Raw genomic sequence first — 24,320 nt, forward strand, 5'->3', positions numbered from 1 at the left:
CGTGAACTCCTAAACTCAAGCAGTCCTCCCACCTCAGCTACCAAAGTGCTGAGGTTACAGGAAAGCTATGGCACCTGACCGTGTTTACTTTTAAAGCAAATGTTTGCTGATAAACTCTATTTACAGTTGAAGGATATTAGCTATACCTATATTTAGTTAATATCTTTTTCCTGACCCGAGGGGAAATATATATTGTGAACATAAAAATCAAAGACACTTGCACTGTTGCAGGATGTTTGTGCTGCTTTGAAGTAGAAGAGGCCAGAAGTCTGAGAAGTATCATTTGGATGGCAACATATTTCTGGGACATACATTGAGTAATAAGAGAGTACTTTCAAGTAAAACCATCCTCAAAAATGTAGGCTTTATGGTCATCATCTCCCTATGTCATTACTACACCCTCAGCCTGGCATGATGCTCTATCCTTAGGTCCTCACATGAAAGTGCTTCAGTAAATGCACATTCATGAATGTGCTTTCAAAGTATGTATCTTTACAGAAGCCTGATCTCATGGTCCTGTATGTAGATAAAATAGGAACAAGACGTTTAAAGGTTTGAGAGCCTGGAATGTGTATATTCCTTTAAACAAAGAATTTTTTCTGTTTTTATCCTCCTGGAAACCCAAAATGACTAATTCACAAAGTGTGATGGTATTATATTCATCTTAAATCGCATTTCATTTAAAGTTTTTCAGATCTCCTCCTCAAATACTAGTTTTCCAACAGAAACAACTTTATGCCTGTCTCAAAGATTTATAATAATTGAAAAATAGTAATCTTAAGTGGACATTAATTTTTTTTTTTTTTTTGTGATGAAGTCTTTGTCACTCCAGGGTGGAGTGCAGTGGCACAATCTCAGCTCACTGCAGCCTCTACCTCCTGGGTTAGAGTGATTCTCCTGCCTCAGCCTCCCATGTAGCTGGGACTACAGGCACACACCACCACACCCAACTATTTTTGTATTTTTAATAGAGACAGTTTCACCATATTGGCCAGGCTGGTCTCGAACTCCTGACCTTGTGATCCATCCTCCTTGGCCTCCCAAAGTGCTGGGATTACAGGCATGAGCCACCATGCCTGGCCATTAATATTTTTAATCCTGTAGAAATACTGAATGATGATGTAACACTTTTTTTTTCTTTTTTCTCTTTACAAAGTACAGAGAAGTTGGTATGTTCACACTTTCAGCAAATCAGTAGCACCTTTTTAGGACACCAAAATGATATTTCTAAATCACATAAAGGCCACATTGAAACCAAAAATAATCCAATTAGATAGAATGTCTGCCTGCCTTCAATGGCACAGAATGGTATATTGGGCTACAAAGAGTCAACTTGTGAATGTCATTGGAAAAAAATTGTCAGTCAACTGTAGATTAACTTTCTTTTGTAAAGTTACTGTGAATTCAGCTTAGCATAGAACAGGAGAACACCCACACCTTAGTATCATAGTTCTGTCCCTGCTTATTCAGGTGTGAGTTCCTGGCCACCTTCACAGCCTCTTTGAATTTCTTTTCTCAGGTGTAAAATGGGAATAATATAGCACCTAATGTTTCTTGTGAACCTTACGTGAAATAAGAACACAATGCCTGGCATATAAAAGGGCTTATTTCATTATAAAGTGTGTCATCTTCTTTCATACCAGTTATTTAAAAAACCTCATCCACCAAAGCGAGTGAGAAGTCGACTCAATGGAGACAATGCAGGAATTTCTGTCCTACCAGGATCTACAAGTGACAAGATCTTTTTTCATCATCTAGACAACTTGAGGCCTTCTCTAACACCTGTAAAAGGTAAGATAATGAGAAATAAAGTTTTGATTTATGATTTAATGGGACTATTTCATAATCCCAGTTTAACAATAACAAATTTGCTTTTTGAAATAGCATAGTTTGTTTAATAAATGCCATACATTTTGTGTTAAATTACTAAATACCTACTAGTATTTATATTTTCTCTTTTTCCTTCTTTTTTCTCTGTTTTCTTTTTATGGCTTGTTGGACTTTATATCAGAAAGAACCAAACAGGCTTTTCTCTCCTCTTTAAGATAGTCAAAACTCTAAACTACCAAAATCTTGTGACTTCAACTTTATAGGTAGAAAAAAGTTTGTCTTCATAATTTCATTCTCATTGAAGTATATTCTGCCTATCCGAAATATTAGTAAAAGAACGTATTTTTAATCTGCCGGTGAAATGACATCTATCTTTTATTTAATGATATAATCAGATATCTAAAAATATTTTTTCAAATAGGTTTTTCCCCTTAGAATGAAAAAAATAGAGTTTTGCAAAATCTTGAAGTTGTGGCTTAAAACAAAGTCTGCTTAACTTGTGTGCCATTCATTCTATGCCATTTGGCCTCATTACACAGACTCTGTTCTGTGCCAGCATCAGTCACTGCTGGCGATTCTTCTGGAGTAGTAATGTGTTCAGCAGAGCCCTGATGTGGAACAATGAGTCCATGCCTCTTGGGGAATGACATGACCTTCCTTAAGGGAAGTCTAAGGGATGGCTATAACTTGGGGTGGATTAGAGACATAGATTTGTTGATGATCTGTGTCCCTATAACCTTCTGGGGAGCATCCCAGATTACTCTGTACAACCCTAGGGAGGCAGACCTAATTGGTAGTAACCAAACCAGAGAGTGCCCGGAAATAGGAAAGCTGGAGGGAAGTCCTGCAGAGGACCTGTTAAGATCAGCATTCCAACCAGCAGGTCTTGTAGGAGATTCAAAAGCTTAGCTCTGTTTCTGAGTTCATTTTGTTTCAATGTAGGTGTCATGATGCTTGATTTGTATGAATATTTGAAATTACTTTATCATCCCCTATGAGATAATGATATTACTTTTTCCTGTTCCCTGTCCTAATGTCATGATTTCTTTTATCTAGAACTCAAAGAACCTGTGGGACAAATTGTATGTACAGATAAAGGTATTCTTGCTGTGGAACAAAATAAGGTTCTTATCCCACCAACCTGGAATAAAACTTTTGCTTGGGGCTATGCAGACCTCAGTTGCAGACTGGGAACCTATGAGTCGGACAAGGTTTGCATTATTTCCTGCCTACCATTTAATCTTGCTCTTTCATAGTTTGGATATCCTATCTGACTAATAGGGTTGGGGAGAACCCAATCCAAGAGCTTGTAGTTGTTCCTCCAAACCCCAAAGAAAGGTGAGCTTTCCCCTTTGGGGAAAGGAGAGCTTTGCTGAATGAGAGCAGGATAGAAGAGCTCACAGAGACGTCATGTTTTCTGCAGAACAAGTCTCTTTTGGAAAGTTGTGTAATAGGGGCTAGCAATTTCCTTCTTGCTCAGAGAATTCCTCCGAGAGATCCTAGCCAGCAAGGTGCTCAGCATTTCTGTCAACAGAATAGCCTCCTTTTGATGAGTCACCATCTGCCCCACTTTTCATTTTAGTGCTCCAAGCAAGCTGGCAGAAAACCCATTGCCCCATCCCACAGGAAGCAACAGCAACTGTTTTAGGTCCCATAAGTACCTCTTGGAGAGACAATCTGTAGTGATCCTTTAGTAAACTGTGTTTGCCTTCCAACAGTCCCCTCCCAAACACAAGACAGAAAGAATCTGCACAGTCTGTTACGTTGCTTTGTAACACAATTTCATTTCGTTGATTTTCTCCTTAAACAGCAGTAGTCACACTCTCTTTTTACGTTCTGTCTACAGCAAATGCATCCTTTTGCCACAGCTTCCATAGGTCACACAATTTGAGTTTCATTTTCCCAATCTGGAGAAACCAGACACCCCTATTATGAAAAAGTCCTTTTTGATTATGGCTTTCAGGAACAACAATAGTTGGGAGGTGGTGGGGTAGTTTAGGGTAGAGATTCAGTGGATATGCTGCTGAACTAAAGCTAGCTCAGAACATGAGCTGCCATTTGCCAGTAGGGTGCCGGCACTTTCACTCAGCTTCTGCTCCTTGAATTTCAGAAATTTGTAGCACTTAATGGCATGTGTGTCTCACATCTGTTTTACTTTACAGGCTGTGACTGTTTATGAATGCTTGTCTGAGTGGGGCCAGATTCTCTGTGCAATCTGCCCCAACCCCAAGCTGGTCATTACAGGTGGAACAAGCACAGTTGTGTGTGTGTGGGAGATGGGCACTTCCAAAGAAAAGGCCAAGACCCTCACCCTCAAACAGGTAACAGAAAATGTAGAAAATGCCAAGAGGGACATATTCCATCTCCCATGCCTCCCTGTAGAAACTAAAAAGCTTCCTTAATTATGAGGTACTTCAGATAGAATGGACAAAACCAAAGTTACGTTCTGTTGCTAGAAATACTTTTTTTAAAAAAAAAGGAAATCAGTATAGGCTGTTTCTAACAATGATCTAAGCCAGTTGCTTTGTTAAAATCTGAAGAAAGTTATCTTTAGATACATATATTTCAGTGTATTTAATAATATAAATGCAAAAATCTAAACTGAATTTTTGCAAACAGAATTATGTTTGCTATTGACTCGTATCAGTTTCCTTCCAGGGTGATTTCCATTTATCTGCCACTAAATTTCTTGTTCTTTGTTTTTCTTTTTTCTCACTTGTCATATCCTTAAGGACATGCCAAACCCATGAATGTATTCAGTAGAGCCCTTGATGTTTTAATTAACAAGTATTTTTGATTGCCTGTTATATACATGATTCTATTATTAATTTTTACTTAAGGTAAGAGTCCTTTTATAATTAAGCCATTTCTTAGCATTTGATTTGTGAGAGAACTTACTGTAAGGTATTTTTTAAATAAGGAGCACATATCTAAGTATTTTTAATGATACAAATTTGAAAACTAATGTAATAATACCACTCATCATTTATTGAGCACCTACTGTTTCATGGGATTGTGTTGAGTATTCTACAAATACAAAAGTCCAGTCCATACAATTCTACAAGATAGTTATTAGCACCATTGTACCCCTGAAAAAGACACAGGTTAGAGAGGTCAAGACACAAGTCTAAAGTCACACCTAGCAGTAAAGGTATAATTTAAATTAAATTCTGTCTGACTTCAAAGCTATTTGAAAGCCAAACTCAAACAGTGGTGTCATAAATACCTGTGGAAAAAAATTGAACCCCTGTTCAGTATAAAACTGAATCATTTATATAGGCCAGAAACTTCAGAGTTGCTGGGTCCTGAGGCAAGCTATATAAAGAGAGAGAAGGTCTTGAACAGAATAAAAGGTTAACAGTACATTTTGCTGATCCAAATTCTGCTTACAAATATTTTCCATTTAGAAAATGCACTTTGAAAGTAATGTCCCAGTAAAAAAGGGCTTCCTACTTAAAATAGTCTCCTGGGGTTTGCTAAGCATACAGTAAAGTTGTCTATATGACCAAAATTTAAGCCAACTCATTTTTTTTGTATTATACATACATACATACATACATACATATATATATATATATATATACATATATATATATGGGTGTGTGTGTGTGTGTGTGTGTATAATGTGTATACACAGATAGTTCTCTCTTGAAAGTATTAAAAAGTTTATCAACCTTCAATCTATAAAACATACCTACTCTACGTGATAGAAAAATCTCTCCAAGTTTACACTGATTTACACCCAAGGCTTTCCCCAAATGTACACTAGGAGGCGACCTCTTACATGCTGGTGTGGAAGGCAGCGCATGAAGCCAACTCATTAAGCAGACATATTTTTCTGTCAGGTCAGATGGCCCATTCTAAATACTCAGTAACTACTAACAGTAATCTAAATCTTTTTCTTCAGAATATTTGTTTATTTTCACACATTGCCATTTTCCTGGGTCCTGCTTCTCTTTGTATTCCAGCAAAAGAGGGAAGTTCTTATTCTAGTTTGAAGAAGGAATTCCTCTCAGGCATAGATATTCAGACATCTCCCATTGGCAGCAGGACTTCAGCGTGTTGACGCCTCAGGACCACATTCTCCCTTTGTCTGTTGTAGACCACGTGCTATAACCAGGTGGTTCTCACAGTTTATACATTTTTGTAAAAAAGTTCATTCTATTTTAATTTCTTAGAATGGACTGAACAGGAGTTGTGGCATAAAATAATAGATAATAGATTTTAAATTCTGTATTTTTGGTGCTCACAATCAATACATCTCTACATAAAAATGGTATCAAGAAATTCAGGCTGGGTTGCAGTTGTCATTCCCCCTTCCTTCTAAGATCATAGCCCAACTCCAGGAAAGACGTAATGTGAAAACAGAGAGAATAGCCTCCAGAATGCTTCAGGCTTCTCTCTTCCCCCCGTGGGCTGAGACAAGGGCAGTCAGCAGCAGAGAAGAGGTCTGCCTTCCACGATCTCCAGACACCACTGCTCAAGTCACTCACTGCCCAGCATGCATGCCATTGTTTCCTGATGGATCCAGGAGCTTCTAGAGTCACTGTGGAACCCTATCACTGAGATCAGTCTGATTTTGTTTGTTTGTTCTCATTTGTAGGCCTTACTGGGCCACACTGACACTGTCACCTGTGCCACAGCATCATTAGCCTATCACATAATTGTCAGTGGATCCCGTGATCGAACCTGTATCATTTGGGATTTGAACAAACTGTCATTTCTAACCCAGCTTCGAGGGCATCGAGCTCCAGTTTCTGCTCTTTGTATCAATGAATTAACAGTAAGTAGTAAATTGCCCACAGTAAGTAATAAATTACCCACTTTATTTATGTTTAGGTAAACAAGTAGTCTTAGCCAAACCAAATTAAAAATGGTGGGGCTCAGGGGAACATGTCTGTAGTTGCAGCTACTTGGGAGGCTAAGGCAGGAGGATTGCTTCAGCCCAGGACTTCTGTGCCATAGGGCACTATACCCATCAGGTGTCAGCACTAAGGTCAGCATCAATATGGTAACCTGAAAGCCAGAGACCACCAGGTTGCCTAAGGAGGAGTGAACCAGCTCAGTGAACCGTTAACAGGTGAAAATTCCCATGCTGATCAGTAGTGGGCTATGCGTGTGATAGCCATTGCACTCCAGCCTGGGAAACATAGCAAAACACCATCTCTTAGAAAAAAAAAAAAAAATTTTTTTTTTTTTCTAAGAGATGGTTAATTGTTTTTGAAGTTGATAGACATTCATTTTATAAAAGTTACTACATTTTCTTTGATTTAGTGTGGTTTGGAAAGCAGAAAAGTTTGTAATCCTGAAAGCAGTTTTGTCTTAAAATCCGTTCACTGCTGCATACATTAGAGAGAACAAGATTCAGTTAAAACAAAGCTTTCTAACATATGTTTTTTTAAATATAAGAAATTTGTAGGATTTGTTAAGAATGTTAGAAATTGGCCGGGCACTATAGCTGACACCTGTAATCCCAGCACTTTGGGAGGCCAAGGCGGGCGGATCACAAGGTCAGGAGTTTGAGATCACGCCACTGCACTCCAGCCTGGGTCACAGAGCGACTGTGTCTCATTAAAAAAAAAAAAAAGAATGTTAGAAATTGGCCGGATGTGGTGGCTCATGCCTGTAATCCCAGCCCTTTGGGAGACCAGGGCTGGTGGATCATTTGAGGTCAGGAGTTCAAGACCAGCCTGGCCAACATGGTGAAACCCCTGTCTCTACTAAAAATACAAAAATTAGCCAGGCATGCTGGTGGATGCCAGTAATCTCCAGCACTTGGGAGGCTGAGACAGGAGAATTGCTTGAACCCAGGAGTAGGAGATTGCAGTGAGTTGAGACCATTCCACTGTACTCCAACCTAAGCAATACAGTGTGACTGAGTTTCAAAAAAAAAAAAGAATGTTAGAAATTTGTTGAAATTTTTAATAAAATATAATCAGAGTATGGAAAGTTAAAAAGGGTGACATTTGGGTACCCAGCAAGTGAAAAATTCTTATAGAGCTATTTTCAAAACAGATCCGAAAATTATCAAAAAGATACTTTCTCTTTTCAGAAATAAGTATTTCATATACAAATAAATGAAATAATTTAAATAAAATAAATACCGTCATCTAGGAGCTTTCTACACAAACCAAGGAAGTGGATGAGGGGATTCATTGCTAAGATGGTCTGTAAACAGGGAAGTTTGACGGCAGATTTACAGAGACTGAGGCCCCACAAGCTTATCACATTACTAGGTAGATGATATATGTCAGCATGTAGGCAATGCCCCGTATGGAAATCCATCCTGGGAGTCGACAAGAACCCACCCAAGCCTCATTACTTCTTAGCTATACATGTTCATTGCCACCTTACCCTCACCCCTACCGCAGGGCCATCCTTCATGACACAGAACAGTTCTAGCCATGTCATTGAGTGATGTTTATACCACCTACACAGACAGCTTCACTCTTGAAGGATGCTGCATCTTTAATTTCTACCAAAAGTTACTCAGTATTATGCTTTTTGTCAGCTATCTTGTAGTCACTTATTAAAACAGGAAAAAGAAAGGAATTCAGTTGTAATTGTCAGTCACTTTAGAGTGTCTGATTAATAATGGCAGGTGTAATCAGGTTGAGAATAAGGGGGGACATGCAAGGGTAGAAGAGTCAGATTTGTTTTTTGTGTCTGAAAGCTTTAAGAGGTTTTCAGAACAACACCTTGGGTTGGTCCTGCAAACATTTGAACCTTTTGTGAAAATGTGGGTGCTGCAGAACTGCCTAATGCAGCAGTGTTGCTGAGTCAGATGCTTAATCCATTATATGGGGCACTTAATTTTGGGGTTGTTCTTAACTACTGGTAATTTCATTATAGCCAGTTGTTATTTGAGCCAGTGTACACCTAATGGATTGAAATACTTGCTGCAAATACTACAAAAGTAGTCTTTTCTTTTTAAGATGCTTTTGTGATCTCTTAGTAACTCATAGGGCCAGGTGTAGTGGCTCACGCCTGTAATCCCAGCACTTTGGAAGGCTGAGGCAGGAGGATCATCTGAGGTCAGGGCCAATATTGAACCACTGCACTCCAGCTTGGGCAACAAGAGCAAAACCCTGTCTCAAAAAAAAACTCATGAAAAGATATTTCTGTTATGTTTTTCCAACCAATATCAAGTCTGCTTTACTTCAGTTTACATTTTAGGCCAAAGCCACTTTACCTTTTATTATTCTTCTTATGTCTCAGCTCTCATAATGACAGGATTTACTCTAATAAACTCTAATTAAGGCCCCAGAGTAGCTGAAGAAGGTTTTGCCCAGTGCAGAATGGAGCAGTTGTCTCTTGCAGAGATTGAAGCCACTAATTAAAACTCAACTGCTGACACTCATAGTCAGAAATGGTTCAGTGACTGATGGAGAAGTAGACACAGCAGTGATTTGCCATTTTGGTAGAAGAAGAGCTGGGGGATTGGGAGGAGTAAGGAGGAGCAGTAGCAAGACCAGCACAGACTGTGGATGGAACAGGGCCAGTCCTTCTCACCCTACCCCAGCCTCCTCTACCTTACCTTCTTACGTTGGTGCTGCTTTGCATCTTCTAGTTCTCCACTGTTTTTGCTAACCATCTTCAGACTTACGTAGGTTCCTATGTATCTCCTGAGGGTACTGAACTTTACCAGCTCTTACTTGAAGCTAATACTCAGCATCATGACAACCAGGCTATCTTAGGAATGAGAGAGGCAGCACAGTATGATATATAAGCTTTGGGGCTATAGAAAGCTGGCTTCAAATCTCTGATGATAAAGAAGTTACTTAAGCTCTTTGCCCCTCAGTTTCATCCTTTAAAGCAGGGCTAGTGATAATCTCATAATGCTGCTCTAAGGGTTAACTAGAACATCTAAAGTCTCCACCCTGGTGACTGGCACCTAGGAGATGCTTCAGAAAGCATCTTCTTTCTTTAGCTTTAGTGGGTTGTGTTCTCACCAGGTTGGGTAGAGCCCAGCCTGGTGGAATTTGAGAAAACAGGTTGTTCTTTTCTATCTTTGGGACTCATAAAAACAAGTTATCAGCTCAGGGAGTCTTGGCGTTTACTAAGTTTGCCAAGAAGTGACCCATGAACCAGTTTCCCTTTCTCCCACCCCTATTTTGAATTTTCCCACCCCTATTTTGAATACAGATTTTAAAATAGGATATTATAGCATTACTAAGATTGTACCTTTTGACTTATTGAAGAGAGAAACACAACTATATCTGGACTGAAAAATGCCTCTTTTACCTTGTGGTTTTGGTGGTTGGACTCATTTTGTAAAAGTGGAGGTGGATTCCTGCCTCTAGATGAAAGGTATAATAGATTTTGTTAACAATGGGAGGAAGAAGAGCCGTTCTTCATCTCCTCAGATGACAGGGAGCTTTGTTGTGTCACCAGACCTTGCTCAGCAGTGTGCCAGGGACATGAACCTGCCCTTTGTCTCCATCTGTGGTCCCTTTGGCCACTGCATCCACTCAACTGTGAATTCTTAAAGAAGCCTCTGTTCAAGGTATTTTTTTAAGTCAGCAAGCACTGAATTTCAGGTTACCTAAGAAATTAGCTGCTAATCTTAGGACTGAAAGCCTTTTTAAGAGCTAGGCCAGGGATTCAATTTGCTTCAGAAACCAGAATGTAATAGGAAGGGAACGAAGACAATGATGTTTTTCTCTCTCTTCCCAGGGGGACATTGTGTCCTGTGCTGGCACATACATCCATGTGTGGAGCATCAATGGGAACCCTATCGTGAGTGTCAACACGTTCACAGGTAGGAGCCAGCAGATCATCTGCTGCTGCGTGTCGGAGATGAACGAATGGGACACACAGAATGTCATAGTGACAGGACACTCAGATGGAGTGGTTCGGGTAAGTGAGCTGAGAGAAAAACTCATTAGGATATTTGTTGTTCTAGTTTACCTGAAACTTGTTGCTATTTACGGGTTAAGAACATGTGAAGAGGCTGTAATGTTTAGCGAACTCTCGCTTCAGTTCAGACAAGCCTTGGCCTCTGCATTATCAGACATGTGGAACACCGGTGTCTTGGCCTCTTTCTTTCTATTAAGTAAATCTAGTAATGCTACTGGCCATTTGACAGCTTGACACAATGAGGTCACTTAAACATGATTCCCATGTCACACTGGGATTGCTAAAAATGCTAACTGCAGAAGTACTGGGTTTTCAGCCTGTCAAATGGCTTCACAGGGAAAATAGTGAGCAGGGATAAGTTTCATCCCTACAGAGACTCACAGTGCTGGAAAACTGGGATCCCAGATGATTGCATCTGAATCCTAGATATAGTTTATCCTATTCTTAGTTGCTTTATGCTGGGCCTCTACAGAAAATAGAGGTAATGGAGTATTCATCTTTGTAGTCTGTGCTTGTTTTTAATTGTGCTCTTTGTAAAAGCAGAGAGCAGATGATTACCACCCTCTTTTGTCAGAGTCATATGCGGAGTGACAATGAGGCCATCTGGCCACTTCCATACCACACCCTGTGCCTCATAGGATACACATCTATGCACACACAAACTCACACACACACACACCCTGGAGTCCGCTTCTTTGAGAGTGGCATTTTCACACTGCTCATCTGTGAAGGAGCATAAAATGGCTCCCTAGCCAGGCATCTGGGGATTCTGCTTACTGTGTGCCTTCTAGGAGGTCTACAATGTGTATTACCATATATAGATTCTGAGAGGTTTTTGTAGGAAACAAAAAAGTTTACTTAATTAAATCATGTTTTTGTTTTGTTTTTGAGACAGAGTGAGTCTCTCTCTGTCACCCAGGCTGGAGTGTAGGGGAAAAATCTAGGCTCACTGAAACCTCCACCTTCACCTTCTGGGTTCAAGCGACTCTCCTGCCTCAGCTCCCAAGTAACTGGAATTACAAGCATGACATTCTATGCTTGGCTAATTTTTGTACTTGTAGTAGAGACAAAGTTTCATGATGTTATCCTGGCTGGTCTCAAACTCCTGACCTCAAGTGATCCACCCGCTTTGGCCTCCCAAAGTGCTGCGAGATTATAGGCATGAGCCACTGTGCCTGGCCTGAACCATGTTTTTAAACTTATTTGACTGTAATGTTTTCCCTCTGCTTTGAAAGAGCCATTGTTTGTAGGCAGCCCCCTGCCACATCTTCCAAGATACAGAGAAATCTAACTGTATAACGTAATGGAAGTTATCTGTTAACCCTGAGAATTAATCTTCATTGAGTAAAATGTAAATTGACTCCTTAATCTGTTTCTTAACTTTTTTATTCTTGTACTTACTTAAATTTAGTTTTGGAGAATGGAGTTCTTGCAAGTTCCTGAAACACCAGCTCCTGAGCCTGCTGAAGTCCTAGAAATGCAGGAAGACTGTCCAGAAGCACAAATAGGTATTTAATACTTTCTAAAAATGACTCAATCGTTTTCACATTTCTTTTAAGTCACTATGGATAAACTTACACCAAACAACATTAAGAGGAGCCCGAGGTTGGGCACTGCTTGGAGAAGCATGGTTGCTGCCTGTTATGTGATGCCCTTGAGCAGACATGCAAGCTCTTCTCTACTTCGCTGGGCAACATTTGGTGTCATGGGGTCTTGTGCTTAACTTCCACATTCCATACTAAATGTAGCACTCACTTCCTGGAGTACCAAAGGCTTGGGCTTTCACTTCTGAAAACACAGAACAAACCTAGAGGATGGGCTGTTGTGTAAGTCAGACAAGCTCTGCTATGCCCTAGTCCCACATTTGTTCTGCCCACCATGGGGCTAGCTCAGTGTGGATGACAGGTACAATCATGTTTGTAAACAATTAACAGAGGCAGACCAGTGTCCACAGTTAGATTTGCTCACATTAGGGCATTAATTCATACTGAAACCTATAAGTCACACTGAAGCCTAACACTGGTTACCTATCTAGTCCATTATCTGTTGTTTGTGAAACAATTTAAAATTTTCCAGTGAAATTAGAGATAATTGATTTCCAGACAGAATAATTGAAAGCAATGCCATAATGCCAGGGTGAGATCTGCTTTGCGTTGCAGTCACTGGAGAAGCTGCCCCTGTGATGTAGAACACAAGGGTACAAGGGACAGAGTTCTGGAAAGGAACAGATTGAGTTTGACCTTCAGATTGTTTCTCCATGATTGCCTGTGTACGCTGAGAATTCAGCATGACTTTGATGATATGAGGAAGTTAATAAAGAAAATTTTGCACAAGGACACAAGTCACTTCTTGATATAAGCGGAAAGTAGCTTTTACTTTCCATGCCAGAGAAGAGAAAAGATCCCTTGGGCAGGACATTTTTAATGCTGGTAATATATTAGTACATGTAAATTTCTAATTACAGCCCCACCAAAAGGTCATCTGGGTGTTTGGGGACATAAAAATTCAGTTTAATTCAGTAAGTGTTTGGGGGTTACCTTTTATATGTCAGATACTGAATTAAGGGGTCCAATGAGAAGTGGGTCATTTTCCCTTCAAAAGCTTTTAAGTAAATAATAGTGGAAGATGAGATGAATGAGTGAGACAGAAGGGGTCAAATTCAGGGTGGAAAGATATATGTATGTCTTGATTGTGGGCAGTCCGACATAAGTGGCAGAGAGGGACTGACTCTGGACAATGTAGAAGTAGTGAGACTTGTGGGCACTTGCTGGGGTGAAAGGTAAACAAGCTAGGGGTTCACTGGAAATTAAAGCCGCTTCCAAAGCTGTTTGTTTGTGGACCTCAGAACTCATCATAAGCCATTGGTGTGAAAACTTCATTCATGTTAGTCCTATAGACTCCTACTGAGTAGGAAACAGACACAGTACTTGTCTTGTTAAAAAAATAACTGTGTGGTGGGCTCAGTATCCCTCTGTGTCCTCGGGAGTTGGTTCTAAGACCTCCCTTAGATACCAAAATCCGAGAATGCTCAAGTCCCTGATACAAAATGGTGTCTGTACTATTTTCATAAAACCTACTAACACCCTCCTGTATACCTTAAATCATCTCCAGATTACTAGTAATACAATGTAAATGCTGGGTAAATAGTTGTGATGTTGTATTGCTTAGGGACTAATGACAATGAAAAAAAAATGTGCACATGTTCAATAACAGAGGCAAAAACAGAGTTTTTTTTCCCCAAATATATTCCATCTTAGGTTAGTTGAATCCATGGATGTGGAACCCACAGAAATGGAGGGCCAGGTATACTTGTTTCTCATACATTTTCCCTCCAGTAGACTTTATTGCAAGGGAGTAGAGAGTTGATAGGAGGAAATGCAAAATAACAGTGAAAAGAGGAAGAAGAACAAAATTCAAAATTAAAGTTGTCATCAATAATTCACTAATCTTTAGCCAGATTAGTGAATCTGGCTAAATGTTGTGGCATGCGTCTGTGGTCCCAGCTACTCAGAAGGCTGAGGTGGGCGGATTCCCTGAACTCAGGAGGTTGAGGCTGTGGTGAGCTATGATCACTCCGCTGCACTCCAGCCTGGGGGACAGAGCAATATCTATGTCTGTAAAAATAAATACATAAGTAAAAATTGAAAATAAGATAACTCACCAATCTGTGAGTCACTGACTGCTATATACAATGGCCCTTCTCTCTACCATCTTGTAGAAAGAATATCCAAAAGTAATAGTTTAGAATGACAGTTTGAAGAACTCAGGAGGCACAGAACTGTTAAAGGAGTCCCGAAAAGGGGGAGAGTACTTTGACCTGAAGAAATTGGATGATTTAGAAATAGGAACCTTTAAGCTGTGCCTTGAATTCAAGCTAGGTAACATCGGAACACAGAGATTGGGAAGATGGATCTAAGTGGCACCAGCAGCATGTGAGGAAGCTCACCCTTGGAGGAGCAGGTCTGCAGGGAGAGAGCTAGAGTGACACCGTCTACGTCTAGCTGCACCACAGCAGGCAGTGTGAGGCAAAGGCAGGTTCTGGCCAGATTGTGAGAGGCTGAATGCCAAGCCAAGGATTTTGGCCAAAGTTTTTTATAAACTCTTTCAGAAATTATACCTTTTTTTTTTCTTTGCTCTGTACTCTAACCAAAAATCCTGGCACACACTTTCTTTTTTGTTACACTTAGCTTAAAATATTTTGTCTATAGAGGCTTATAACTGGAAGCAAAAATACTAGTAGAACAAAGCTGGGTGTAACTTTGATGGTTCTCTATGTTCCAACTCTCTCAATGCTTCACCCAGGGCAGGAAGCCCAAGACGAGGACAGCAGCGATTCAGAAGCAGATGAGCAGAGCATCAGCCAGGACCCTAAGGACACTCCAAGCCAGCCCAGCAGCACCAGCCACAGGCCCCGGACAGCCTCCTGCCGTGCAACAGCCGCCTGGTGTACTGACAGTGGCTCCGACGACTCCAGACGCTGGTCTGACCAGCTCAGCCTAGATGAGAAAGACGGCTTCATATTTGTGAACTATTCAGAGGGCCAGACCAGAGCCCATCTGCAGGGTCCCCTTAGCCACCCCCACCCCAATCCCATTGAAGTGCGGAATTACAGCAGATTGAAACCTGGTAATTTGAAGTCTGGTATCTATTTCTCACTCCTTATGTGTGGTGTGAGGGTTGGTGGATTGAGGCAGTGGGGTCTAGCTCTCCCTGGGCCCCACCCTGGATGTGCTCTGTGACCTTCAGTTTCTTCTAGTGTAAAATGGACTTAAAAAGTTTCTGTCCTACAATGATATTTGCAATATGCTGGACATCTTTCAAAGAACAATATCTCAAACCAAAAACTGCATTTATTCACAACTCACGAAATCACGAAAACTAATTTAAAATGAATAAATAAAACTGCATTTCTAGGTAACTTTGCCTAGAATAGAGGTAGAGACAAGGTCCTCAGTTGGAGAAATTGGATGCATCTTCTTGCATTGAAAATTTCCCCTTCTCATTAATCTCCTTCAATGAGAGGTTTCCCCAGCCTGGCCCATGTTAATGTTAAGCTAGATAGCTTTACTTTCAACCAAGGCAGCAGCTGCTGAGAGCCGAAAAAGCTGCTATAACTGCATGTTGAGGTACCCTAGGTTTAAGGCCACCGTCTTAGAGCACATCTCCCCAGGGCTGAATAGGTCAGTTGAATAGGTCATGTCCTCCACTTCTCCACTCCAGGGTACCGGTGGGAACGGCAGCTGGTGTTCAGGAGTAAGCTGACTATGCACACAGCCTTTGATCGAAAGGACAATGCACACCCAGCTGAGGTCACTGCCTTGGGCGTCTCCAAGTAAGTGTCAGGCTTTTTCCAGCTCCTCATCCCATCTGAGTCATTTGCTTAGCCAAGGGCCATATACTCCAGCCCTGTCTTAGGGGAAAACAGATTTCATCTGTATTATCATACATAGCTCAAAGAGATAAATTTGAAGAAGAACGTGTCAGTGTGTGGATGTTTTTCTTTTCTTTTTTTTGAGACAGGGTCTTGCTCCATCACTTAGGCTAGAGTGCAGGGCCTTGATCACAGCTCACTGCAGCATCAACCTCCCAGGGTCAAGCATTCCTCCCAACTCAGCCCCTCAAATAACGAGGACTATAGGGACGTACCATCACACCCGGCTAATTTTTGTATTTTTCATAGAGTCAAGGTTTCACCATATTGACCAGGCTGGTCTCAAACTTGTGGGCTCAATTGATTCACCCACCTTGGCCTCCCAGAGGCTGCAATTACACGTGTGAGCCACCGTGCCTATACACTGGATTTTAATTCTGAATTTTTTTTTAAATGAAAAAACTGCCTTTTTTGTTCTTCAGAGATACAACAAGGGTGATCCAAAGAAAGTTGAAATGGAAGTGTAAATTTGGGTTCCGTTTGGTTTTTTCTTTTGTTGTTTTTTTTTTTTTTTAATTTTTTATTGGATTTTAGGTTTTGGGGTACATGAGCAGAGCACGCAAGACAGTTGCATAGGTACACACATGGCAGTGTGCTTTGCTTTCCTTTTCCCCTTCACTCACATTTGGCATTTCTCCCCAGGCTATCCCTCCCCACCTCCCCCTCCCACTGGCCCTCCCCTTTTCCCCCCAATAGACCCCAGTGTTTAGTACTCCCCTTTCTGTGTCCACGAGTTCTCATTTTTCATCACCCGCCTATGAGTGAGAATATGCGGTGTTTCATTTTCTGTTCTTGTGTCAGTTTGCTGAGGATGATGTTCTCCAGATTCATCCATGTCCCTACAAACGACACAAACTCATCATTTCTGATTGCTGCATAATATTCCATGGTGTATATGTGCCACATTTTTCCAATCCAGTCTATTATCAATGGGCATTTGGGTTGATTCCAGGTCTTTGCTATTGTAAACAGTGCTGCAATGAACATTCGTGTACATGTGTCCTTATAGTAGAACGATTTATAGTCTTTTGGATATATACCCAGTAATGGGATTGCTGGGTCAAATGGGATTTCTATTTCTAAGGCCTTGAGGAATCGCCACACTGTCTTCCACAATGCTTGAACTAATTTACACTCCCACCAACAGTGTAAAAGTGTTCCTTTTTCTCCACATCCTCTCCAGCATCTGTTGTCTCCAGATTTTTTAATGATCGCCATTCTAACTGGCGTGAGATGGTATCTCAATGTGGTTTTGATTTGCATCTCTCTGATGACCAGTGACGATGAAAATTTTTTCATATGATTGTTGGCCTCATATATGTCTTCTTTCGTAAAGTGTCTGTTCATATCCTTTGCCCACTTTTGAATGGGCTTGTTTGTTATTTTCCTGTAACTCTGTTTGAGTTCTTTGTAAATTCTGGATATCAGCCCTTTGTCAGATGGGTAAACTGCAAACATTTTTTCCCATTCTGTTGGTTGCCGATCCACTCTAGTGACTGTTTCTTTTGCCGTGCAGAAGCTGTGGAGTTTGATTAGGTCCCATTTGTCTATTTTGGCTTTTGTTGCCAATGCTTTTGGTGTTTTGTTCACGAAGTCCTTGCCTACTCCTATGTCCTGGATGGTTTTGCCTAGATTTCCTTCTAGGGTTTTTATGGTGCCAGGTGTTATGTTTAAGTCTTTAATCCATCTGGAGTTAATTTTAGTGTGAGGTGTCAGGAAGGGGTCCAGTTTCTGCTTTCTGCACATGGCTAGCCAGTTTTCCCAACACCCTTTGTTAAACAGGGAATCCTTTCCCCATTGCTTGTTTTTGACAGGTTTATCAAACATTGTATAGTTGTAGATATGTTGTGTTTCCTCCGGTGCCTCTGTTCTGTTCCATTGGTCTATATCTCTGTTTTGGTACCAGTACCATGCTGTTTTGATTACTGTAGCCTTGTAGTATAGTTTGAAATCCAGTAGTGTGATGCCCCCCGCTGTGTTCTTTTTGCTTAGAATTGACTTGGCTATGCGGGCTCTCTTTTGGTTCCATATGAAGTTCATGGTGGTTTTTTCCAGTTCGGTGAAGAAAGTCAATGGTAGCTTGATGGGGATAGCGTTGATTCTGTAAATTACTTTGGGCAGTATAGCCATTTTCACGATATTAATTCTTCCTAACCATGAACATGGAATGTTTCTCCATCTGTTTGTGTCCTCTCTTATTTCGTTGAGCAGTGGTTTGTAGTTCTCCTTGAAGAGGTCCCTTACGTTCCTTGTGAGTTGTATTCCAAGGTATTTTATTCTGTTTGTAGCAATTGTGAATGATAGTTCGTTCTTGATTTGGCTTTCTTTAAGTCTGTTATTGGTGTAGAGGAAGGCTTGTGATTTTTGCACATTGATTTTATATCCTGAGACTTTGCTGAAGTTGCTTATCTGTTTCAGGAGTTTTTGGGCTGAGGCGATGGGGTCTTCTAGGTATACTATCGTGTCATCTGCAAACAGAGACAATTTGGCTTCCACCTTTCCTATTTGAATACCCTTTATTTCTTTTTCTTGCCTGATTGTTCTGGCTAGAACTTCCAGTACTATATTGAATAGGAGTGGTGAAAGAGGGCATTCTTGTCTAGTGCCGGATTTCAAAGGGAATGCGTCCAGTTTTTGCCCATTCAGTATGATCTTGGCTGTTGGTTTGTCATAAATAGCTTTTATTACCTTGAGACACGTTCCATCGATACCGAGTTTATTGAGGGTTTTTAGCATAAAGGGCTGTTGAATTTTGTCAAATGCCTTCACTGCGTCAATTGAGATAATCATGTGGTTTTTGTTTTTGGTTCTGTTTATGTGGTGAATTACGTTGATAGACTTGCGTATGTTGAACCAGCCTTGCATCCCCGGGATGAATCCTACTTGATCATGATGAATAAGTTTTTTGATTTGCTGTTGCAGTCGGCTTGCCAATATTTTATTGAAGATTTTTGCATCTATGTTCATCATGGATATTGGCCTGAAGTTTTCTTTTCTTGCTGAGTCTATGCCGGGTTTTGGTATCAGAATGATGTTGGTCTCGTAAAATGATTTGGGAAGGATTTCCTCTTTTTGGATTGTTTGAAATAGTTTTAGAAGGAATGGTACCAGCTCCTCTTTGTGTGTCTGGTAGAATTCGGCTGTGAACCAGTCTGGACCTGGGCTTTTTTTGAGTGGTAGGCTCTTAATTGCTGCCTCGACTTCAGACCTTGTTATTGGTCTATTCATAGTTTCAGCTTCCTCCTGGTTTAGGCTTGGTAGGACACAGGAGTCCAGGAATTTATCCATTTCTTCCAGGTTTACTAGTTTATGTGCATAGAGTTGTTTGTAATATTCTCTGATGATGGTTTGAATTTCTGTGGAATCTGTGGTGATTTCCCCTTTATCACTTTTTATTGCATCTATTTGGTTGTTCTCTCTTTTATTTTTAATCAGTCTGGCTAGTGGTCTGTCTATTTTGTTGATCTTTTCAAAAAACCAGCTCTTGGATTTATTGATTTTTTGAAGGGTTTTTCGTGTCTCAATCTCCTTCAGTTCAGCTCTGATCTTAGTTATTTCTTGTCTTCTGCTAGGTTTTGAGTTTTTTTGATCTTGCTCCTCTAGCTCTTTCAATTTAGACGATAGGGTGTCAATTTTGGATCTCTCCATTCTTCTCATATGGGCACTTATTGCTATATACTTTCCTCTAGAGACTGCTTTAAATGTGTCCCAGAGGTTCTGGCATGTTGTGTCTTCGTTTCTCATTGGTATCGAAGAACTTCTTTATTTCTGTCTTCATTTCATTGTTTACCCAGTCAACAGTCAAGAGCCAGTTGTTCAGTTTCCATGAAGCTGTGCGGTTCTGGGTTGGTTTCTGTATTCTGAGTTCTAACTTGATTGCACTATGGTCTGAGAGGCTGTTTGTTTTGATTTCAGTTGTTTTGCATTTGTTGAGCAGTGCTTTACTTCCAATTATGTGGTCAATTTTTGAGTAGGTGTGATGTGGTCCTGAGAAGAATGTATATTCTGTGGATTTGGGGTGGAGAGTTCTGTAAATGTCTATCAGGTTTGCTTGCTCCAGGTCTGAGTTCAAGCCCTGGATATCCTTGTTGATTTTCTGTCTGGTTGATCTGTCTAATATTGACAGTGCAGTGTTAAAGTCTCCCATTATTATTGTATGGGAGTCTAAGTCTCTTTGTAAGTCATTAAGAACTTGCCTTATGTATCTGGGTGCTCCTGCATTGAGTCCATATATGTTCAGGATCGTTAGCTCTTCTTGTTGTATCGATCCTTTTACCATTATGTAATGGCCTTCTTTGTCTCTTTTGATCTTTGTTGCTTTAAAGTCTATTTTATCAGAGATGAGAATTGCAACTCCTGCTTTTTTTTGCTCTCCATTTGCTTGGTAAATCTTCCTCCATCCCTTTATTTTGAGCCTTTGTGTATCCTTGCATGTGAGATGGGTTTCCTGGATACAGCACACTGATGGGTTTTGGATTTTTATCCAATTTGCCAGTCTGTTTCTTTTGATTGGTGCATTTAGTCCATTTACATTTAGGGTTAATATTGTTATGTGTGAATTTGATACTGCCATTTTGATGCTAAGTGGCTGTTTTGCCCGTTAGTTGTTGTAGATTCTTCATTATGTTGATGCTCTTTAGCATTTAGTGTGATTTTGGAATGGCTGGTACTGGTTGTTCCTTTCTATGTGTAGTGCCTCTTTCAGGAGCTCTTGTAAAGCAGGCCTGGTGGTGACAAAATCTCTGAGTACTTGCTTCTTCACAAAGGATTTTATTTTTCCTTCACTTCTGAAGCTCAGTTTGGCTGGGTATGAAATTCTGGGTTGAAAGTTCTTTTCTTTAAGAATGTTGAATATTGGCCCCCACTCTCTTCTGGCTTGTAGTGTTTCTGCTGAGAGATCTGCTGTAAGTCTGATGGGCTTCCCTTTTTGGGTGACCCAACCTTTCTCTCTGGCTGCCCTTAGTATTTTCTCCTTTATTTCAACCTTGTTGAATCTGACGATTATGTGCCTTGGGGTTGCTCTTCTTGCAGAATATCTTTATGGTGTTCTCTGTATTTCCTGCATTTGAGTGTTGGCCTGTCTTGCTAGGTGGGGGAAATTTTCCTGGATGATGTCCTGAAGAGTATTTTCCAGCTTGCATTCATTCTCTTCGTCCCCTTCTGGTACACCTGTCAAACGTAGGTTAGGTCTTTTTACATAGTCCCACATTTCTTGGAGACTTTGTTCATTCCTTTTTGCGCTTTTTTCTCTAATCTTGGTTTCTCGTTTTATTTCATTGAGTTGGTCTTCGACATCAGATATTCTTTCTTCTGCTTGGTCAATTCGGCTATTGAAGCTTGTGCATGCTTCGCGAAGTTCTTGTATTGTGTTTTTTAGCTCCTTTAATTCATTCATATTCCTCTCTAACTTATCCATTCTTGGTATCATTTCCTCGTATCTTTTTTCAAGTTCCTTAGTTTCTTTGCATTGATTTAATACATGTTCTTTTAGCTCACAAAAGTTTCTCATTATCCACCTTCTGAAGTCTAATTCCGTCATTTTGTCACAGTCATTCTCCGTCCAGCTCTGTTCCCTTGCTGGTGAGGAGTTTTGGTCCTTTCTAGGAGGCGAGGTGTTCTGGTTTCGGGTGTTTTCCTCCTTTTTTCGCTGGTTTCTGCCCATCTTTGTGGGTTTATCCGCTTGTCGTCTGTGTAGTTGCTGACTTTTCGATTGGGTCTCTGAGTGGACACCCAGATTGTTGATGATGAAGTATTTCTGTTACTTGGTTTTCCTTCTACCAGTCTAGCCCCTTCTCTGTACGACTGCTGAGGTCCACTCCAGGCCCTGCTTGTCTGGGGTGCACCTCTAGCAGCTGTGGCACAGCGAGGGATGCTACCAGTTTCTTTTTCTGCTGTCTTTGTCCCAGGATGATGCCTGCCAAATGTCAGTCTTTTGGATATAGAGGGGTCAGGGAGCTGCTTAAGGAGACAGTCTGTACTTTATAGGAGCTCACTTGCTGAGCCGTGATCTCTGTTGTTCATTCAGGCTGTTAGGCTGCTATGTTTGATTCTGCTGCAACAGAGCTCATTAAAAAAAAACCATTTTTTTCTCAAATGCTCTGTGTTGGGGGGTTCGGGCTTTATTTTTGGATGTTCATTGAGGTGTCCTGCCCAGCTAGGAGGCAGACTAGCCACTATTTGCCTGCCGAGGCTCCGCCCTGCTGTGTGGTTCGCCCTATTGCTGCAGGCTCTGCTGTTCTGCTGTGTTCTCCGCCACGCCCTGTGGCGGAGTCTCTCTGTGGTAGCAGGTTGCCTTGGCAACGGCAGGCTGCGTCAGCAGTGGACGTGTATCTCAGTAGGGACGGGTTGCCTCGGCAACGGCTGGCTGCGTCAGCAGTGGGCGTGTATCTCAGTTCGGGCGGGTTGCCTCGGTAATGGTGGACGCCCCTCCCCCACAGAGCTTCTCAGACCATCTGAACGGGGATTGTTTGAAATCGCGGTTTTGTTCGTCCCACTGGGCTACCCCAAACGCTCTGTCCCTGCAATCCCCTGGGCTGGCCCACTGTCCATGTCTCGTTCAGTCTCAAGTCCAGCCCTCTCAAGTCTCAGGTTGCCGGTTCAACAGGGCACCCGGACAAGCGCGCCCTGTGGGGAGCGCTGGGTGGGGCCGGCCGCCGCCACCCCGGCTGCCGGCTTCACCAGGCAGAGGTACTGCCTGGTGTCCCGCGTCTCCTTTATACTTGAGAGTTTCCCCGTTCTGTGGGCAACAAAGATCAGTCTGGAAATGCAGCTTCGACTCACCCCTCCGCGGATTCAATGAGAGCTCCAATCCTGGGTTGTTTTCACAGCGCCATCTTGAGTCCTCCCTCCCCGTTTGGTTTTTGTCTACTTCCCTGGGTGAATCAAGGGGTCTCTCTGGCACCCTTTTCAACCCTAACGCCAAAACACACATCCACCAAAAACCATAGAGCATCAAGGAGATCACAAACAACAGAGGCCTTCCATGCAGTGACCTTCTTTGTTGTGTCTTCTGCAGGGATCACAGTAGGATCCTCGTCGGTGACAGTCGAGGCCGAGTTTTCAGCTGGTCTGTGAGTGACCAGCCAGGCCGTTCTGCTGCTGATCACTGGGTGAAGGATGAAGGTGGTGACAGCTGCTCGGGTTGCGCAGTGAGGTTTTCACTCACAGAAAGGAGACACCATTGCAGGAACTGTGGTCAGCTCTTCTGCCAGAAGTAAGACAAGATACGTGCTTTTTGAATTTGCTTTGATTAAGCTCTAAGGATGTTAATTATTCCCTGCACACAGGTTCTAATTTGCTCTGGAGTCCCCACTACAGTATGCCGTGTTAGGATGAACCAGTCCTCACTTTCTCTGTTCTTCTTTATTACTAAAATTAGGAAATTTTTCTATGATACAAGTCACAAACACCTTGTCATCCATGACACAGAATGCACATATGCTAATAATTCATCATATTTAATTTAGAGGCCTGTATGTGAAATGTCTCTATAAATACTATAGATACATGTTAAGTATCCTCTTTGTACCCTTCACCAATCACACCCCTTCTCCATGATTTTATGCTTTCAGGAGCATGTGTTGCTTCTATAAACATTACATAATATTGTTTGTTTTCAACTTCACTTTTCAGCTTTACATAGTATACTGTTTTTACCCTTCTGTAACTTTCTTACTCAACATTGTTTTTGAAATCCACTTATATAGATAACTTATTCTAATATACTCATTTTAACTACTGTCAGTTATTTTATTATATGAATTTATCAGCAATTTTTCCCTTTTGATACCCTCTCAGGGTTTTTTCCACACAAGTTGGAATTTTTATCAATACTATAAATCTACAGTGCACATCCCTATAAATGCCCTTCTAATACACAAGCTGGAATTTCTCCAGAGATGAAATGAAATTGATAGAACACAGCTTTATTCTTGATCTTAATTAGATATTGCCAAATTACTCTCTAAAACAGTAGTGCTAATTAATATTGCTTCCAACAGGACATGGAAGTTCTCCAGACTCTTAGTGGTACTGCCAAACTTTTTCCACTTTTGCAGGTCTGAGAGCTAAAAAATAGTGCTTTGTTGTTTTAACTTCCACTGCTAGTGAGACAACATCTTTTTTTTTTTTTTGAGACAGAGTCTTGCACTATCGCCCAGGCTAGAGTGCGATGGCACAGTCTTGGCTCACTGCAACCTCT

The 24,320-nt window shown here is 41.2% G+C and overlaps 1 protein-coding gene across 33 annotated transcripts in view; it reads left to right on the forward strand.

The window, feature by feature from the left end:
• WDFY3 (WD repeat and FYVE domain containing 3) overlaps positions 1 to 24,320 on the forward strand; it is a 301,952-nt gene that overhangs the window by 271,056 nt on the left and 6,576 nt on the right. For all 33 annotated transcript variants that reach the window (XM_078366917.1, XM_078366923.1, XM_078366915.1 and 30 more), the window contains 9 exons: positions 1,644 to 1,791; positions 2,887 to 3,041; positions 3,993 to 4,151; positions 6,434 to 6,613; positions 10,507 to 10,689; positions 12,101 to 12,197; positions 14,992 to 15,315; positions 15,910 to 16,021; positions 23,136 to 23,333. In XM_078366917.1, the coding sequence (XP_078223043.1) occupies positions 1,644 to 1,791; positions 2,887 to 3,041; positions 3,993 to 4,151; positions 6,434 to 6,613; positions 10,507 to 10,689; positions 12,101 to 12,197; positions 14,992 to 15,315; positions 15,910 to 16,021; positions 23,136 to 23,333 (1,556 nt within the window). The remainder of the gene's footprint in view (positions 1 to 1,643; positions 1,792 to 2,886; positions 3,042 to 3,992; positions 4,152 to 6,433; positions 6,614 to 10,506; positions 10,690 to 12,100; positions 12,198 to 14,991; positions 15,316 to 15,909; positions 16,022 to 23,135; positions 23,334 to 24,320) is intronic.

The sequence above is a fragment of the Callithrix jacchus genome, chromosome 3 (assembly GCF_049354715.1).
Source record: "Callithrix jacchus isolate 240 chromosome 3, calJac240_pri, whole genome shotgun sequence".
Lineage (NCBI taxonomy): Eukaryota > Metazoa > Chordata > Mammalia > Primates > Cebidae > Callithrix > Callithrix jacchus.